The following is a 17511-nucleotide window of genomic DNA, read 5'->3' on the forward strand; positions in this document are numbered from 1 at the left end:
AGAGCATACCTTTGCAATAAGTGATGGTATATTTATCTTTATGGTTAATCTGCATTCACAAGACCTGCTTTGTCAAACAAAGGCAAAAAACAAAACACTACAGCACCAAATTGTTGTTTGAAGGACAGAGCAACGTAGAACATAATAGAACATATAGAATAACAGTGTATAGGGGACTCTTGGTCTGCTGAACAAGAGACACCATGTCAGTGCTTTCCATACCTCACACTGACCTGACATGTGATACAGGAAACTTTGTTCTGTGAGATCCTTTTGGTCACTTCAAAGCAGGGCAGATTATTGGCAGGCCTCCATTTAGGTTTACCAGGATCAGAGCCCCGGTGTTGTGAACCTGCTCACATACTGCCCTTCACAAAAAATGGAGTCATCATTAATGTCATTACTTGCACCTGTGTCTTTCTTGTAACGCCAAGTCAAAACGTCTGCAGTAAAAAAAAAGGCAGTAAAAGTTGACACAGTCCACTGTCAGATGAAGCGGTACCATGCATCTTCTAGAATTAACCATAAATCATCTACTTTATGAGTCTATTCGAGGAATCATAAATGTTACAAAAAAATTGAATGTGAAACCTGATGAAGTAAAACTATTCACAAAAAAGCAAAGAACAGAGATAAGGCTCATAACATGAATTTGCACCAGCAACTTAGATTGTCTTGTGTAATGGAAAAAAATACTGCACTTAGAACTGCTGCAGGTTTGAATATCATATCATACGCAATATAATCATGTTATGTTTGGGCAGACACGATTCTTTAGGGGCCCCTATTCTGTGAAACTCCTCTCTAAACTCATTTAACTTCCTGAGTACCCCACTATTAACACATTTTTGTCTCAAATCCCCCCATCTGCTTCTTTTCCGATAAGTTACACCTTTCTCTTATCTGTCTGTTATAGCCTTCAACTCAGGAATCGGCCTTTGAAGAACCGTAAACTCGTACCCTCGACAGCGCTCTATCTCCATAATCGTCATAATACAATGAAGTCAGCTCTGCCCTTACACACTCACTAACTGTGCATGTGTGTGTGTGTGCTACCTGGCCCATTGGAAGGAGTATAACTGAGCCCTTCACCAAGGTGCATTTGTGCTCCTCTGCTGAACGTTCATCGTCCTGCAGACTTGTTCCTTCCTGTGCAGGAATAAATACTGAGAAGCTTAAAGGTTGATTGTTGGATCTCATTATTTTAAACATCTCATCCGAAGATTGTGAATAGGAGTTACACATAATACCACCACACTTCTTTGCAAGTGAAAGACCGTGTACCCAGGTATTACCGCATAGACTGACCTCTTTTAAGAATATACATTTATTATAATGCTGAAAAATGCTGTTGTTAGTGTAAACTCTGATAAATAATATCAGTGTATTATCATTAGTGTTGATGTAGGCTGCATGCATATGTCATTTCATACATTTGATATACTGCTGGCTAGTTGAATCTATAAATTATAAAATGCCAACATGTTTTATTTGATTCATGTTGGTAAAGTAACTTTTTTTTTTAAATAGTAAAATCTAGTGGAAGTATAAAGTACTATGAAATGGAAGGCATGAGCAAGCTACTTAAAATATGTTCATTACGTCACAGCACTTTTGTAATAATACTACTAATAATAATACTACTAATAAAAAATAGAATACTGTTCAATGGAGTCGCCTTATTGTAGCTGGTTACCAAGGTAACCCTAGTGCAGTACATGGTCCATGTCAGAAAGATTGAACCGATGCTTTGCCGTTTCTGTGGAGCGCCGCGTCGCGAGCGTCGTGGAGTGTTTTCGTGACATTTAGCACACATGAACAACACAAGTTTACGAGATAATCATTTACAAAAAGTACAGAGTGGCGGCGGCCATCGCGCCCTCATTGTGTTGTTACGTAAGTCTCCACGCAGGACGCACGTCGGGGTGTGGGAGGTGTGACGGAAACGACGCACCCGGAAACACACTTGAGGAGCGCGATCGGAGACTTCACTGACATTGGTTAGTTAGGCTACTCTGTTTTCAGCTGTCGAGCACGAGCACCTTTCAGCGAGATATCTTTCAGGTAAACTTGTTTTAATGTTTGGGGTTTGCGTCTCCTCTGAAACCTGTTGGTGTGACGGAGATGGCGTCGCTGAATCCTCATTTGACCTTTTGCTTTTAATGCGCCCCCGCGCTGCGGTCATGCTCTCCGGTTTGTCGAATGTATCCATTATTTGACAGAGTGCTGGAAGCAAGTACGCACCGGATTGTTATACATATACATGCAGTAATGTTTACCCTAAATATAACTCCAACCGAGTCCTGACCTCTAACAGAAATACTAAGAACTACAGGCTAAAATCAATGTCATTATTACCTTAAAACTTAGTCAAAAGCTGAAATAACACAATATATAGGCCCATAGGGCCTACATGCAATTTTGGTTGTAATATTTCAAACCAATTTTTTATTCTTCCTCTCTCAAGGTTGCCAGGATGGTTGCGCTTTCTAAAGAGTATGGATACGTGGTGCTGACTGGTGTTGCCAGTATGGTCATGATTGGACATCTGGCCATCAAAGTTGGCAAAGCCCGCAAGAAGTACAACGTACAGGTGAGCAGATCATTGGTGTTAAAATATATATATATATATATAGTCCTCTCTTTCATTCGGTTTAGGAGCTGCACCCACCCATTCAAACAGCACCTCAACATGTCTGCAGTCTGCTGCCATTGTGTTTTCTCTTTTTGTGGCTCATGTAAAACACTTTGAATCGCCTTTACAAATAAACGTGTTTTCATTTGCAGTATCCTCAGATGTACAGTGACGACCCAGAAACTGGAAACATTTTTAACTGCATCCAGCGTTCGCACCAAAACACGTACGTATGATCTGAAATCTGAGCATTGCAACTTAGATGTGCACCCTCTGGAGTCTAGACTGCTGTTGCGCCACGCTCTCATGATTCATAGTAACAATGGAAACGATGTGAAAGGTAACGTGTCGTTTTCACCTTTCACCAGCTTGGAGATCTACCCCGCCTTTCTTTTCTGCCTCGCAGTCGGTGGTGCCCACAATCCTGTAGGTTTATTCTTGCAATATCATACTTCTTTTATACTGCTACATGCATATAAAGTATTTAGCAATTATAGCACACAAATTGAGTTGACCGTAAGCTATTGTTTTACGATATGCAGGGTTCATAAAATCCTGTCATTAATCAGTGTTACATTTGCTTGTGTGTCTGTCTTACAACAGTGTCTCACTAGTGGACTTGGAGCTATATGGATCATAAGCAGAGAGGTGTACGCACATGGGTACTCTTCAGGGGGTAAGAACATGTTGGGCATTCCATGTTTTACTGACATGTTTTGCATTTGTAATGTAAAGCAAGTTGCAAATGCGCTATTATTAATAATACTTTTCATCTCAATCAGATCCTAAGAAAAGAATGCGTGGAGCGTTCGGGAACGTGGCTCTGCTCGGCATGATGCTGTCCACAGCCTGCTTCGGCCGCACACTGCTCGGCTGGACTGGACCACGGATCTTTCCCTTCTGTCACACTAAATGTTGCCAATGAGAATGAAGTCTTCAGGACACCTAGTCATTCACTTTATAGTCAAAGCCACTACGTAACCTATATACTTAGCAACATGTATGCTAACCTCTGACCAATTTATCATGTGAAGCCAGGTGAAGGTTTTGTAAAGTGACCCGACTGGTTCTCCAAGGAGGAAAAATACCTCATTCAGGATAATGGCTGGCCGAGGTGTAGTCTCATGCCAGATCTGTCAGTTTGTCACCATTGTGTATTCACCTGCACTCTGATTCCTAAAGTAGTTGGCAACAAGACCTGAGATATTTTTCAGAGTGAATTAGACCTACCATGATTGATGTGATAGAATATTAATGTACCATGTGATATATTAGTTACTACCTGTAAATGGTTATAACAAAAATATTGCTGTTGATGGGTTAAAAAAATATGTTTTGACCTGTCTCATACTTGAAACAGGCTTTTTGACTGGTCATACGAATTATATTAAATATTTTACGGTGGTCATACAATATCTTGTGTTTTTTATTTGGTGTTGAGTTATTGATTGAATGTGAGGTTTAGTTAACATCAATGTTTGTTTAAGGGAGTGGCTTTCTGTTTCGAAGGCGAGTAATTGGTCAAAGTCTACATTACTTCTCGCGGCAGGTGGATTTATGTATGTGCAGAGCTGTTGGGCTCACAGCCGACTGCAAAAGAAAAGACGCGTCACACGGGTAACAATACCAGCACAATGCTGAAGAACCCGTCCAAATGCTGCTCCACCAACATCCTATAATCCCCGAAAGGTTCGGACTCTTGTATCAGGATTTCTGATTTATTATCAAACAGGAAATCTTAATTTCTTAAAGCCTGCATATTAAATAATACATAACCAAAACAGTAAAGTAGCTCAGAACACACTATTGGTAAAAAAAACAAACCCTGCTACAACAGATTAGTTTTCAGCACATTTGCATGACACTCTAGTTAATACAGGTAACATTCTAAACTGCATCTTCTCATCGTCGCCACTTCTTTGAACAAACGCCTTGTGCAGAAACAAATACATTTATAAATATGTATTTTACAACTAATTTAACAATAACAGTGTATATACCTTTACAAATTGCTCCTTTGAAAAGTGTTTAGTCTAGCGAGGTATTTTCTCAGTGTGGATTAAACATGCATTGAAAACAGAATAACAAATTCAAGTTTTAAAGACCAGAATTAGACCATTATGACAAGTTCCATACCGTGTGTAACTGGACATTACAGGCTGCGACAATGCCGTTTAAAAAATATAATTTGAGGTAAGTTGAAAAATAAATTTGAGCAACAGAATGACGTTTGACTTCTGCTGTCCAATATTCTGTGTTGTTTTCCAAAGATATGGCTTTTGAATTGTATAATCAAGACCTCTGCTTTAAGACAACACGATCAACCTGGCAGTTTGGTGTAAAAGTGCACTTATCACCTAAGGGATCTTAATTTATATTCCTCAAATATTTTAGACATGTTGGCAACTTCCCCACGGGTCTCCCACTCTCTTGTTTCTCTCTGGATAACCTGACATCACATGCCTTACATTGGAGGATATCAGCAACCTTGATCCACATTATCTCAGATGTCCCCTAGGGGGCACTGGGACCCTTCATGCCACATTAAAGTGCTATGCATACATGGGGAGAAAGTCAAGGGGGCTGAAGCACAAACACATAGTCTCCACTATGATGAAGATCTCTGGAAATGTAAAGGGAATGTGGAAAAAAGTGCTTCTGAAACCTCCCATTTAAAAGCCTGTATGGATCCCTCTCATGGAACCACTGATACATATATTTGTTCTATCACTGACCCAAAACTCATCTGCAGCATCCAGGCAAAGGCTTTTCTGAGAGACACACTGGTCTTCCATTGGTGTCTGCTTTGCTTCTGTTCTTGGAGTAGTGGAAGTGACTGAGGATGCGTCCATCAGGAGGTGTACCTGGAGAGGGGCGTGTCCTCCATCAAATCATCCTGGAGAAGATAATTACAGTTCGATTTATACTAGTACAGTTGTTAAGAATGAGTGTACCAGAGAGACCAGGTCAATGCTTATCGTCTCAGCTTTACACTTTGTGATCAGTTTAATCAGTGATTTTGTGACTTAATATATTATTCTCTAAACAAGGGGATAAACAAAAGGAGTTATGAGAATAAATGTATGATGTAAATAAAAGAACTGACTTTTTTTCTGATTTAGGGTTTTAATTCACAGCCAGTTAATAGGGCAATTCCATAAAGTTTTGGGACAACACAGATGTTACAGCAGCAATCTTGAAGATTTGAATTTTAATAAATGTCCTACATTTCCCAAAATGCAACTGGAGTCTTTTGTTGGACCCTCATTACCCGGTAGACACCTGTTTACACTCTGCACCCCCAGTTCGTAAAACATTGAGGTTCAGGTTAAGTAAAATTGACCTTCACGTAGAAACATCACAACCGCACTTGTTATACATGTAATCATCTCACCATGGGTAGATCCTGAAGCCGATGGAACTCTGGGTGGTTTGTTCGCTGGCGGAACTTGAGGAAGAGGATGGCGAAGACGATAGCAGTGGTGACGATGAACACGGACAGCAGGCCAGCCAGCAGGGGGTCCAAAGGGGAGCTTGAGTGGTAGCTGGGCCCCTTGAGGTCTAAATGACACACAAATGGAGAATCGTAATAAAACAGTCAACACGTTTGTGAGATGCAAAATAAAAAACAATACTCTCATCACCTCACCTTCATCTCCAACATTGAGCTCAGATGGGACCTCCTGGTATGTTGGCCCAGCAGGACCCCGGTCTGGAGCGGAGATCAGAGGAGGTCCTGTGGTTGTCGGCTGCGTGGAGGCGGTGGTCCATGATTCAGACTGGGGCTGCATGGTGGAGGCGTGGGCTGTGGAGCTGGTGTGATGCACTGTGTGGGCTGGCAGAGATGAAAAGGTGGCGAAGGGATCTGTGGTCACAAAGACTCCGCCATTAGTGGTTGAGACGTGCGGTGGAGATGAAAGCTGGTCTGCGTCAGCTGAAAGCGGGGATGTGAAGGCAGTGCTGTATTAATTCAAAACAGCACAGAGAATTATTCAAAGGAAACGCACAGTACACACCACACCCTGATGTGACCCCATAAGTATGAAGGTAGATTTGTGTCTTTTTGATTTGCAGCAACACATTCTGGTTTTATCAGAAAAACTAACAATTAATTTACTTAAAAACGAGAAATTTGCTCTCAAAACCTGCAGAGTGTAAACAGGTGTCTACCGGGTAATGAGGGTCAGGTTCCACCTTTCCTGCACGACAGTGTCAAGATACCTTGTTCACTTGTCGTTTGTATTTTTATGCATCAAATAACAACATCATAATGGTGGTGGTGGTGGATGCTCACTGCGGTATCTTTTCAGTTTTACAGTTGCTGATTCAGATAAACCACATGTGTCTGCAACAATGTTCCAAACACTCACCTTTAAGTCACCAAACAAAGATAGCCATGAAAAGATTGTGGTGTTGATTTATTTAAATGTTGGAAAATAGATCTAGATGATTGACAGAATATTCAATATTATTATAAATTTTGATAATCAATTAATTGTTTAAGTTAATCATTTCCTGGTTCTAGCTTCTCAAATGTAAATATATCCCTATTTTGTTTTTTTAACTTTTTATTTTGCATTTTCCAAATAATATTTCCCTTTTTTAACTCTTTGAGTGAACTTAATATATTCAGGGTTTGGACAGAGAAAACAAGTCATTTAAAAACATTTAGGGAACATTCAATTTTACAGACCAATCGATTATTTATATAACCGAGAAAATAATCAGTAGATGAATGGATAATGACAATATTTTTTAGTGGCAGCCCTGGTAAACACAGTAGTTTCATAAAGCTATTGTTATAACTGTTTTTTTGCAGCGTAATTTACGAGAGTTTTAATATTTCTTTTCAGTCACTGCTTTCATGTTCTCTATGAAACTAGTGACTAAACGTTGACATACACTGCAAGCTTACTGCCTTTTCAAACTTTCAACATGAGTATATTGTTACTCCACTATACGCACGTGGCTCTTTCACTGCTCATGCCGACAGCTGGGGAGCGGTGTGTTCAAGGAACTTTGTACGGTTGGTAATTACAAGTCAAGACTTCCTTTATACTGTTTACAGAATGAAGAGACCGACTGTCATTAGTGCTCCTGGGCAAAGCACTAAGAATGAGAGGCAGAGTATCCTTGTATAGGGATAACCTACAGTCCTACACATTACTCCAGACAGACGGATAAGTGACGACAGCAGCTAATAAGCAGGCGAGAGTGTAAAAAGAATGGCATTATGTCATTTTGTTTGTTATTTCTGTGATGCTCAAAGAGGCAACAGGGCATCAGCAGAGAGAGTTATATTTATCTGATCTATAAAAGGGAATCTCTTAGATCTCATAGCAGTCAGGATCAGGAGAAGAATATGTTCCCGAAGCATTGCTGGCAGTAACCCTGAGAAGAGTGCCTGTGTTTGCAAACAAACGTCTCTAAATGTGTGGGACTGGACAAAGTAAGCAGACTGGAAAAAGTATATATGCACGATTACAGAATTCTAGAAAAGATGATGACCATGCACCATTTCTATGGCTTGAAGCTTTTGAAGATGGGCAGCATTTAAATAGTGCATGCACATGTGAGTTGAATACCTGAAGGTGAAGGAGCAGGCATGACAATGTGTTGAGGTGTTGCCACTGAGGAGTGCATTGTATATACTGCATTTGTCACAGTCTCTAAATGGATTGTTGCCGTGGTGATGGTCGTGGTCTCAGTGGAGGTTTCATCCCCGCTGGGAGTCCGCTGTGAGATCTCATTCCTAGGATCTTCTGGCAGGTCAGGAGATGCTGATCGTTCAGTGTGACTCGGGAAGGCAGCCAGGGTGAGGACAGGAGGCAGGGCACTGCTCTGGCCTACAACATTAAAGGATAAGAAAAATGTATTGATCATTACATTGTTTTCTCTATTATGAAATATATGCAAATGTCCCAAACCAAAACATCTGCAGTGTATTGACATAAAAGACAAAACCCTGCAAAATGATTCACATGAGAGGAGTTGGAACCATGATTGCCATTACTGAGAATGCTTATCAAAGATAATAGGTGTAGATCATTGTTCTGCCATACTCTGTACTTTACTAAAATAAAAGTACAAACTTAAACCAGAGATGTTGCTTTATTTTGCTTGCAAATGACATCAGATCAAACATTAGTTGATCAATTGAATGAAATTGACGAATCAATTAATCAGTGAATTGCATTTTGAGAGTGTTGGTATATACTGCCCTGTGTTAAATTATTTTTTTTAAACTTTTAAAATGGCACATTATTTAAAAGTTAAAATAAATAAAATGACTGGTGAACAGAAATCATGAAATAAAGAGTCATTACAAGGAGATATAAACTCATCTTTTTAAACTGAGGAATCAAAATGATCTGCTGAGGTCCAGAGCGACATCAATAATATAACTGAACACCTAAAATGCATGAAACAGCCTGCTATGTGTAAACGTTCAATAAGAGCAATATGTCAGGAGCATCATGTGGGAATCGATAACGGGTCCAACTCGCGTCAGCATGATGTCAGTTGAAGCGCACACGCACACACATACACACTAAAACACACACACACACACACACACACACACACACACACACACACACACACACACACACACACCAGGATGACACCTTACCTCTTGTCTGCGATGAGCCGGTAAGCACCACCAACACGCAAAACGCCAAATTCATTTCAAATCGCATCCCGCAGATCGCACTACAAATCGGAGCAACGCGGGCTCTTCGCGGCGACTCTGCCTCCTGGCTCTGAGGCTGTTTCCGTTACGTGATTTGACAGGGCACATCATCAGCGCTAAAAATATCCGGAGGGAGTCGGGCAGAAGAGAAGTAGGGGTGGGGCCGCACGGCAGGCTGCATGCGGGCGGCGGCGGGAGGAGGAGAGAAGGCTGCACGCGCATTACTCCAATAATGAGCAAAGACGCGGAACCTCTCACTGCACATTCATGTTTCACTCTCCAGCTCTCTGGTTTCCTGCCAGTCACTCATCCCTGAATGTATTCCTCCGACATGCATCAGCTTCCAGTCGCCGTACTCCCCTGCTCCAATCAGATGCCGGTGCGTCAGAGGCGCAGTTGTCTGCGTCAGGAGCGCCTGTTGTAGAGCGCTGTAGCGTTGGACGCGCGCGAGTGTCACTGTATTCATGATTATTGCACGCTTGTTGCAATGTTTTTACAGAGATTGAACGGTGTTAGGTGAGTAGGCGTCAGTGTCTGCTGCTGGTAATGTGAGACAACAACTTTTCAGCCCCCACAGAGGTCAGTGTGTCGTCATGCCTGAGCGCACGGCCCACGTGTGTACTGTATGGACAGCTGAAAGACCCGCTGCGTCCTCAGTGTGAGACCAGTCTCCTGGTTTTAAACACTGCCTTTTGACCACCAGGCTTTCATTTCTGAGGGATTCCCAACGGCAGTAGGGAGACACCTCCACGTTGCGCCAGATGGAGCCTCCAGACAATCTGGGAGGCAGCCCGGTGGAGTTGGAGTTAACGGTAGAGAATGTGGAGTCGGTAAGTTTCAAGAGTAATTCAATAATCTTCACTGGGTGATTGTTTATTGAACTATGCCTACAGATGGAGTTTCTGTAATACCGTTCAGAGCACAAAAGCTAATTTGAATTGGTCAAGAAGAAAAGTTGCAGCTGCTTTATCTCATATACATGGGTGTATGTTTTATTTTATGCAATAACTAAAATAATAGTAAAACTATTTAAAACAGAGGTTGGTTAATCGTAGTTCACCACAAGAAGATTGGACATACTGGACATTTTGTAACATGATACCAGCTATAAGCATATGCTGTCCTAATAATAACTATCACCATGTCCCTTGGATTACTCGCTATGACAACAAATGTGTTACTCCATTTAAACAATGGGACATCTAGCATGCATTCATCATGTTTGTTGTTAATGCAACTCTGCGACTTTACTAACAACCTGTTACACAAAAACAGATGCATTCATTGCTATATCTATTCTGTCAGGAAATATGGTGATATTAATGAATATTATGATTATGATTTTTCTCGGACATGGTCGACCTCGTCCGTTATTATCAAATTACTTTCACTTCAACTTTTCTTTCATATCTGTTCTTCTCTGCTCCTCCAGGCTCTCTTCCAGCTGTACTTTGACCCGGTCATGGAGCGTAAGAATGTGGCCCAAAAGTGGCTGACCCAGGCCCAGGCCTCTGCACAGGCATGGCAGTTCTGCTGGGCCCTGCTTGGACCCGACAAGGTGCGTTGCTTCTGCTCAGACATGAACACAGTTTCAGGGAGTAAGAGCAGAAACTGGTTGGATGTCAGGCCGGATTAGAACAGCAAGAAGTAAACATTTTGTCTACGTCCACAGCAGCTGTTCCATCTGTTACAGTGAGTCTGTTTCTTTGCAGCTCCCAGAGGTTCAGTTTTTTGGCGCCAGCACCCTCCACACCAAGATCTCCCATCACTGGAGCGATCTGCCCACAGATCAGCATGAGAGCCTGAGGATGCAGCTCCTCTCCCACATCCTGCACTTCTCCTCTGGGCCCAAAATGGTGCTAACCAGGCTGTGTGCCGCCCTGGCCTCGATGGCTCTAAACTTAATTCCACAAGTTTGGTCCCAGCCAGTAGCGGACATGGTGAGGGCCTTCCAACCGCAGAAGCCTGACTCTGAAGGCAGCTGTGAGGCCGTCCAGGACCCTCAAGCGCACTGCCTCGCACTGCTGGAGCTCCTCACCGTACTTCCAGAGGAGTTCCAGAGCGGCCGGCTGGCTCAAGCTCGTCGTACCCAGCTGAGGGGGGCCCTGGCTGGGGAGTGGGCAGTGGTGTGTCCCTTGCTGCGTCAGCTGCTCCAAAGCCAGGACTCCTCCAACCAGGTGAAGGAGAAGGTGCTGCGCTGCCTGTCCAGCTGGGTGGGGCTGGATGTGCCGTTAGGGGAGAGTCATGAACTGGTCCAGGACTGTTTCAGTGCTCTGTCCAACCCGGAGCTGTTCGACACGGCTGTGGAGACGATCGTCAATGCCATCTCACAGCCAGACTGCCGAAGGTGAGAAATGCACAGCTTCAGAAAATCATTTAGACCACAATCCATTTCCAGGTGTGAGAATCCCAACATGTCCGTGCAGGTACGTTGATGCTCTGGTCAACTTGATGCCTCTAGTGCTCGGTCTTCATGACCAGCTGAGGACAGCGGCTCAGGATGGGGACATGGAAACCTCACACGGTATCTGTCGTATTGCCGTTGCTATGGGGGAAACACACTCCAGGTACACACTGCTGCACACACACACACACATACACACTTTCAGCCAATCACCTGGCTTCGGTAAATGGCGATTTTGTCTTTAGTTGGTTCGATGTTTGTTTGTGTACGACAGGGTTTTGTTGGAACAGGTGGAGCACTGGCAAGAGTATCTGGCTTTGGTTAACATGATTCTTTTCTGTACTGGCATCCCTGGGCACTACCCAGTCAGTGAGACCAGCAGCTCCCTCACACTCACCTTTTGGTACACTCTGCAAGTACGGTGAAATAATACATTGTGAGATCAAAACATGTAAACATATACAATAAATGTTATTTTATTTTCTGTTTAGTGAGTTACTCATCTATGTATTAAATGTTAAAATGTGTCTTTGTGTAACTGTCTAGCAAAGGATTTAGACACAAAACGTTCCAATCTCTTGCATGTTCAGGATGACATCTTGTCATTTGAGGAGGAGAAGCAGGCAGTTTACCTGCAGGTCTACAGGCCCGTTTACTTCCAACTGGTAGACGTACTACTACATAAATCCCACTACCCTTCAGAGGAGGAGTATGCCGCCTGGTCTTCTGATGACAAGGAGCAGTTCCGTATCTATAGGTAAGACACAAAACCAGAGGACGTTCTTCAGGATCTCTAAAACTGGAATTGACATCCTTCCCCACAAAAAAGAAAGCCCCAAAAGAACATGTCTGTACTTCATTTCATGGCAATGTATCTTTTAGCTGTTGAGACAGTGTGGCTAAAAAAAGTAGATCATCTCCAACGATGTAGCCACGTCTCTTTTGCATTTCAGAGTGGACATTTCCGACACTCTGATGTACGTGTATGAAATGCTGGGTGCAGAGCTGCTCAGCAACCTCTATGACCGGCTGGGCAGACAGCTGATGGACCCCCAAAAGTCAGCAGTCTGGCAGGTAAAGTCATAAATCACTGTCTCCCTTTCCATGCACATCTACTATTTCTGCAGAGTTATGCTGCATGATGTAGAACAAAACACAAATATTTCCTTTTTTAAATTATATTTCTCTCATTCCTTCCCTCCTTTGTGCAGCTCTGTGCCACCTGGTTGTAATTCCCGTCCTGTGACCTAACGTCACACTTTGTTTCTCTCCTTCAGGACACAGAGGCCCTGCTATTTGGCTTCCAGTCCATAGCTGAGACTATAGACGTGAACTACTCTGATGTTATCCCTGGTCTTATTGGTCTCATCCCCAGAATCAACATCAGCAATGTTATGCTGGCTGACACCGTCATGTACACCATAGGTACATAACATACATGGGACTTGAATGTTTTACATTAAAACATGATTACAACCAGGATTATTAATGGTCATGGATGTAAATTGCTGCTGTCTGGTCCTCACTCAACTATAACAAACCCATGTACACTCACTATCCATTACATGTGCCTCTTGTTGGCCAGGATCCCTGGCTGAGTGGCTGGCTGATCACCCGGTGATGTTGGGTGGCATATTACCCATGGTGCTTCAGGGCCTTGTGAAGGCAGAGCTGTCCGTGTCCAGTGTATCGACCCTGAAGAGGATCTGCAGGGAGTGTAGACACGACCTCAGCCCATTTGCGCAGGACATCCTGACCATGTCACAGGTCAGACTTGTAAAAGAAAGGAAAACGTTTGCTTGACTACGGTGTCTCTAACACCTGTGTTTCTCTGCAGGATGTACTGGTAAAAAAAATCCATAAGGTGAGTAAACAGCCTTTAACAATTACCAGTTCTGTCCTGATCTGTAAACTCAAATGCACCTCCAAGCCTATTTCTGAAGGCATTTTGTATGATGTGTACCGTGTGTGTGTGTGTGTGTGTGTGTGTGTGTGTGTGTGTGTGTGTGTGTGTGTGTGTGTCTGTGCAGAGCAGCCAGTGCATGTGGTTGATGCAGGCTCTGGGCTTCCTCCTGTCCGCTCTGCCATTGGAGGAGATTCTGGGCAGACTTCATTCTCTCATCACTCCTCACGTCCAGCAGCTGGATGCACTCGCCCAGCAGGAGGTACTTTCAAAGAAACATGTGCCATTTCTACAGAAACCCAGAAATACTCAAATAATACCTGAGGCAGTCGAGGTTGTGGGGCTCCAAGTAAATTCGAAGCACTTCATTATGTTGATGCTAAATGTACAAAAAGTGAAGCTGTATTTTACTGCGCTACATATTATTTCTCTAGTAGTACGTACTTCCCTGGATTCATGAGCAATACAAATTACTGAATTTGTAAGTTTAAATAAAAGGAGATTTTGAATATCATATTACAGTACTAGTTCAGTGTAAAGTAATAACCAGATCAATTAGAAGTGAGTGCCCTTTATATCAGACATTGCAATTTAAAATTGATAACATTATATTTTAGCCTCAATCATCTAACATGTGAGTACACTCAACGTGTATGTGACTGTGTCAGTATCAATAAAACCTAGAAATGGATTTTCTTAAAAATATTAAACCTAAAGTAATTGATTGCATTTAAAATATGTGCAGTCAATCTAAAATGAAATACATGTTACTGAGCTAAAAGAAACTCAAAATCTCCGTAGACAGAAACGTAGATGACGTAGATGATACTGGCTACTTTATATTGCAGCACTCTTGCAGCTTTTGACACAAACTCTGTCATATTTAATATCTTTCCTTCAAATTGTCTTGGTCTTCACCAGGCGACATATCAAACCCATCCACTTTGTTTCCCTTTCCAGCCTGATCCGACGAACAAACAGTCTATTATTCACATCCTGGGGATGCTGTCCAGTCTGTTCACTACTCTGGACATCAACAGACAAGCAGACAGCTTAGAGGGAGCACCAAGCCCAAGACTCACTCCCTCACAGAGCACCCAGAATCCAGTAAGTTGGGTACATGTGTAGCTCCGTAAACATAAATCATACCAGCAACTGTACCTCAACGATATCAAATGGCCGTAGCTGCTTTTTTAATACACCAATAAAATCGTGGTTTAACCCTCAGAATGGGCCTTGTGCAGCAATATTTCTGAACATGCAAAATATTTAAATGGGTTACAATTAAACAAACATATGAAAATGAAATGTGTAAAATATACATTCTAGTTCTGTTTTTAGGTTGTTGTTGTGCTACAGCAAGTGTTCACGTTGATCCAGAACATCCTCAGCAAGTGGCTTGATGACTCAGATGTAGTTGAGGTAGGAGGGGTTTTCACCGCTACCACACATATGCATATGCATGTGTGTGTGTGTGTGTGTGTGTGTGTTTACTGACTCACCGCTCTCTTTCTCCAGGCGGTGTGCGAGGTGTTTGATAAGTCCGTTCGAACCCTCCTACATGATTTCGGGCCCATGGTGGCTGAGCTGAGTGAGATGCTGGTGCAGATCTTTTGCGCCTTCCCACAAGCCTCAGCACTGGATCTGGCCCGACTGGTATGGATCAGGGCATGACTAAAAGCATTATCCCATCAAACTGTAATTCAGACTTTTAACATGCTTTTAGGATCATAGGTCATTCCCCCTGTTTTTTTTCTTCTTTAGTTGGTTCACATATTTTCCGGAGAGGAACATCACATCTCTCACATTAAAAGCCTTATTGTGGTGTTGACTTCTGCCACACTTACGATATTTGAGCAAGGTAATAAAACACTGCAATTAATTCCAATTTACTTTGAGACGTTGTTTGTCTTGTCTCATCTTATATTTATTGAACAGGTCCACGGGATCATCCTGATATTGCAGAATCTTTTATGCACCTTCATGCTCAGGTGTGTTGCATTATTCTTGTTCATTGTTATGCATGTTTTCAGCTCAAAGGAAACTTTGCCTAATTACTTTGTGCTTCATTTAGATTCTTAAAAGGAAGCCTGACATGTACCTGTCTGACCAGTTGGATGTTAAAAAGTTGTTTTACTGCGGTGAGTATCATTGCATTGTTGTGCTGTATACACAGGTGGAGAGAGTTATAGAATAGTGTCGGCCTACTCAAGAAAAAGTACTGTCACTTTAAATTACTCAAATAAAAGTAAAGGTATTTAAAGTAATCTTACTCACCTGTCGGAGCGGCACGGCCACGCCCTCCACAACCTGCTCCTTGTTCAGCTTCTCGACTCCCAACACTAAAGTCACCATTTGGGAATCCACAGGTCACCGCTTAGCGGTGGAGCATTGAATCAGTCATTGATTAGGATAGATCCAACATTTAGCCAAGTATGCTAATTACATGCCAACCCCAATAAGTGGTCTGTGAAATCAACGGATCAACGACAAAAAATTATTTGAAAACTGATTACAATTCATTGTAAGGCATAATTTGACCCCATGTTTGACTCGATGCAACGCCTTCATTCATACACCTTTGTATCCTCTGTGTTCTCCAGGGATTCTCTCCCTGAAGTTCCCGGAGACAACCACAGTAAAAGCTGCCACACTATTCTTTGTAAGTTGAGGCAGAAATGTGCAACTCGCAATAATTTAAAAAAAAGAAATCTCATCAGCTCGTGTGTTTTTTTTCTCGGTACCCGGCAGACGGAGCTGTTGCCTCGTTGTAAAGACATGCCCTCGCTCGGCGAAGTGTTGCACAGTGATGGAAAGCTTCTGACTGAGACTATACTCCAGGTGATTCAGTCGTGAAACTCAACTAGATATGAAAATGAGAGCACCCCCTCATTTAAAACCAAATGAGTTTTCTAATGGAAGGCTATGCTTCCATTTCTGCTTCAGGCGGTTGGAGGCGAGGCACCCCGCAGTCTGATGGAGCACTTCTCTGAGGTGCTGTTGAGTCTAAACAGAAACTGTCCAGCTCTGCTGTCCCAGTGGCTGAAGGAAACACTCCAGACCCCAGGATTCCCCTCCGCCCAGGTCTCCACAGAGCAGAAACACACCTTCCGTCAGCAGCTTCTGAGGTGATGATCATAGAATTGTAAAATATAGTTTTTAAACATTAAAACTATATATGTTTTTCTTTTTAAAAAGGTGTTGTGTTCTCAAAACCTTTCATTCAGTCAAAAAATAATCAAGCACCTGTGTGCGCCTCTAAAAAGAAAATGCTGCAAGAATGACACAAAACCCTCATCACATCACAAGTTCAGTAGTGCAGCGGTCGCCTCACAGCTAGAGGATCCTGGGATCCCTCTAAAACCCAGCACGGTTACATTTCTTGTTTTAATGTTATTTAATTCATCTTTTCTTTTTTCCAGGGAGCAAACCCACAAGCGGCGCGTGAAGGATATCGTGAAGGAGTTTTCTCTGCTCTGTCGAGGCCTGCAGGGGTCTGGATACTCTGATTACTAGGCTGAGCTGGCAGCACGCCATGTTCAAGAGAAAGTAAGAAAAGAAAACCCAGAATATCTTTGTTTCAATGATAAATGGTGCCAATTGCCAAATAGAACTGATCACGTGGGCAGGTGAACCTGGACAACACAAAGCAGAATGCTTGGACTGATGAGTGGACATCTGTGTAACATGTTTCTAATGAAAAACATCTCGTGCCCAATCAGGATGAAATTAAAGGAGAAAGTGTCACACTGCCCTTTACTTATCTCCAGGAATGGATCCAAATCCTCACTCCCTCTGACAACAGACAACACACCAATAAACAGGTCATTCTTTGCAGCTGCATGATCCACTGTGCTTGTGTTCACTTATTTATTGTT

At 42.6% G+C, this 17511-nt stretch overlaps 3 protein-coding genes across 6 annotated transcripts; 2 read left to right on the forward strand and 1 right to left on the reverse strand.

The window, feature by feature from the left end:
* Window positions 1-1956: 1956 nt before the first annotated feature.
* Window positions 1957-4050, forward strand: mgst3a (microsomal glutathione S-transferase 3a). The gene is made up of 6 exons (XM_056421116.1): window positions 1957-2064; window positions 2468-2593; window positions 2788-2861; window positions 3004-3061; window positions 3239-3311; window positions 3418-4050. The coding sequence occupies exons 2-6, from the start codon at window positions 2477-2479 to the stop codon at window positions 3558-3560; spliced, it is 465 nt and encodes a 154-aa protein (XP_056277091.1). The 5' UTR covers window positions 1957-2064; window positions 2468-2476; the 3' UTR covers window positions 3561-4050.
* A 282-nt stretch (window positions 4051-4332) lies between these two features.
* Window positions 4333-9404, reverse strand: LOC130198171 (mucin-2-like). 2 transcript variants are annotated; one of them, XM_056421294.1, is made up of 5 exons: window positions 9267-9404; window positions 8221-8481; window positions 6285-6500; window positions 6030-6196; window positions 4333-5531 (listed from the first exon to the last, which is right to left on the reverse strand). In XM_056421294.1, the coding sequence occupies exons 1-5, from the start codon at window positions 9331-9333 to the stop codon at window positions 5487-5489; spliced, it is 756 nt and encodes a 251-aa protein (XP_056277269.1). In that variant the 5' UTR covers window positions 9334-9404; the 3' UTR covers window positions 4333-5486. The 2 variants fall into 2 exon arrangements, with proteins under 2 accessions (XP_056277269.1, XP_056277268.1); XM_056421293.1 differs by having other exon boundaries at window positions 6285-6569.
* A 111-nt stretch (window positions 9405-9515) lies between these two features.
* LOC130198329 (importin-13-like) lies at window positions 9516-17481 on the forward strand. Of its 3 annotated transcripts, none has more exons than XM_056421482.1 (22): window positions 9516-10156; window positions 10759-10884; window positions 11039-11673; window positions 11753-11893; window positions 12005-12146; window positions 12321-12487; window positions 12684-12804; window positions 13008-13155; window positions 13316-13497; window positions 13568-13594; window positions 13761-13895; window positions 14594-14740; window positions 14975-15055; window positions 15152-15289; window positions 15398-15494; window positions 15572-15624; window positions 15708-15774; window positions 16237-16295; window positions 16385-16474; window positions 16580-16761; window positions 17056-17182; window positions 17404-17481. In XM_056421482.1, exons 1-21 carry the CDS (start codon window positions 10088-10090, stop codon window positions 17147-17149), a joined length of 2901 nt encoding a protein of 966 aa, XP_056277457.1. In that variant the 5' UTR covers window positions 9516-10087; the 3' UTR covers window positions 17150-17182; window positions 17404-17481. The 3 variants fall into 3 exon arrangements, with proteins under 3 accessions (XP_056277457.1, XP_056277456.1, XP_056277458.1); XM_056421481.1 differs by having other exon boundaries at window positions 9517-9905; window positions 10030-10156; window positions 17056-17481; XM_056421483.1 differs by lacking the exon at window positions 9516-10156 and having other exon boundaries at window positions 10766-10884; window positions 11046-11673; window positions 17056-17481.
* The last annotated feature ends 30 nt before the right edge of the window (window positions 17482-17511 follow it).

Source organism: Pseudoliparis swirei, chromosome 8 (genome assembly GCF_029220125.1).
Source record: "Pseudoliparis swirei isolate HS2019 ecotype Mariana Trench chromosome 8, NWPU_hadal_v1, whole genome shotgun sequence".
NCBI lineage: Eukaryota > Metazoa > Chordata > Actinopteri > Perciformes > Liparidae > Pseudoliparis > Pseudoliparis swirei.

What these genes read in the sequence shown, in the direction of transcription:
- LOC130198329 (XM_056421482.1), top strand. Translation starts at nt 10,088, where the DNA reads ATGGAGCCTCCAGACAATCTGGGAGGCAGCCCGGTGGAGTTGGAGTTA. An exon ending in ATGACTCAGATGTAGTTGAG is followed by an intron (nt 15,056 to 15,151) that starts GTAGGAGGGGTT and finishes CTCTTTCTCCAG; the next exon opens with GCGGTGTGCGAGGTGTTTGA. An exon ending in TAAAAAGTTGTTTTACTGCG is followed by an intron (nt 15,775 to 16,236) that starts GTGAGTATCATT and finishes TGTGTTCTCCAG; the next exon opens with GGATTCTCTCCCTGAAGTTC.
- LOC130198171 (XM_056421293.1), bottom strand. Translation starts at nt 9,333, where the DNA reads ATGCGATTTGAAATGAATTTGGCGTTTTGCGTGTTGGTGGTGCTTACC. An exon ending in CGGCTCATCGCAGACAAGAG is followed by an intron (nt 8,482 to 9,266) that starts GTAAGGTGTCAT and finishes TTAATGTTGTAG; the next exon opens with GCCAGAGCAGTGCCCTGCCT. An exon ending in GCTCAATGTTGGAGATGAAG is followed by an intron (nt 6,197 to 6,284) that starts GTGAGGTGATGA and finishes TGTGTCATTTAG; the next exon opens with ACCTCAAGGGGCCCAGCTAC.
- mgst3a (XM_056421116.1), top strand. Translation starts at nt 2,477, where the DNA reads ATGGTTGCGCTTTCTAAAGAGTATGGATACGTGGTGCTGACTGGTGTT. An exon ending in GCAAGAAGTACAACGTACAG is followed by an intron (nt 2,594 to 2,787) that starts GTGAGCAGATCA and finishes TTTCATTTGCAG; the next exon opens with TATCCTCAGATGTACAGTGA. An exon ending in ACATGGGTACTCTTCAGGGG is followed by an intron (nt 3,312 to 3,417) that starts GTAAGAACATGT and finishes CATCTCAATCAG; the next exon opens with ATCCTAAGAAAAGAATGCGT.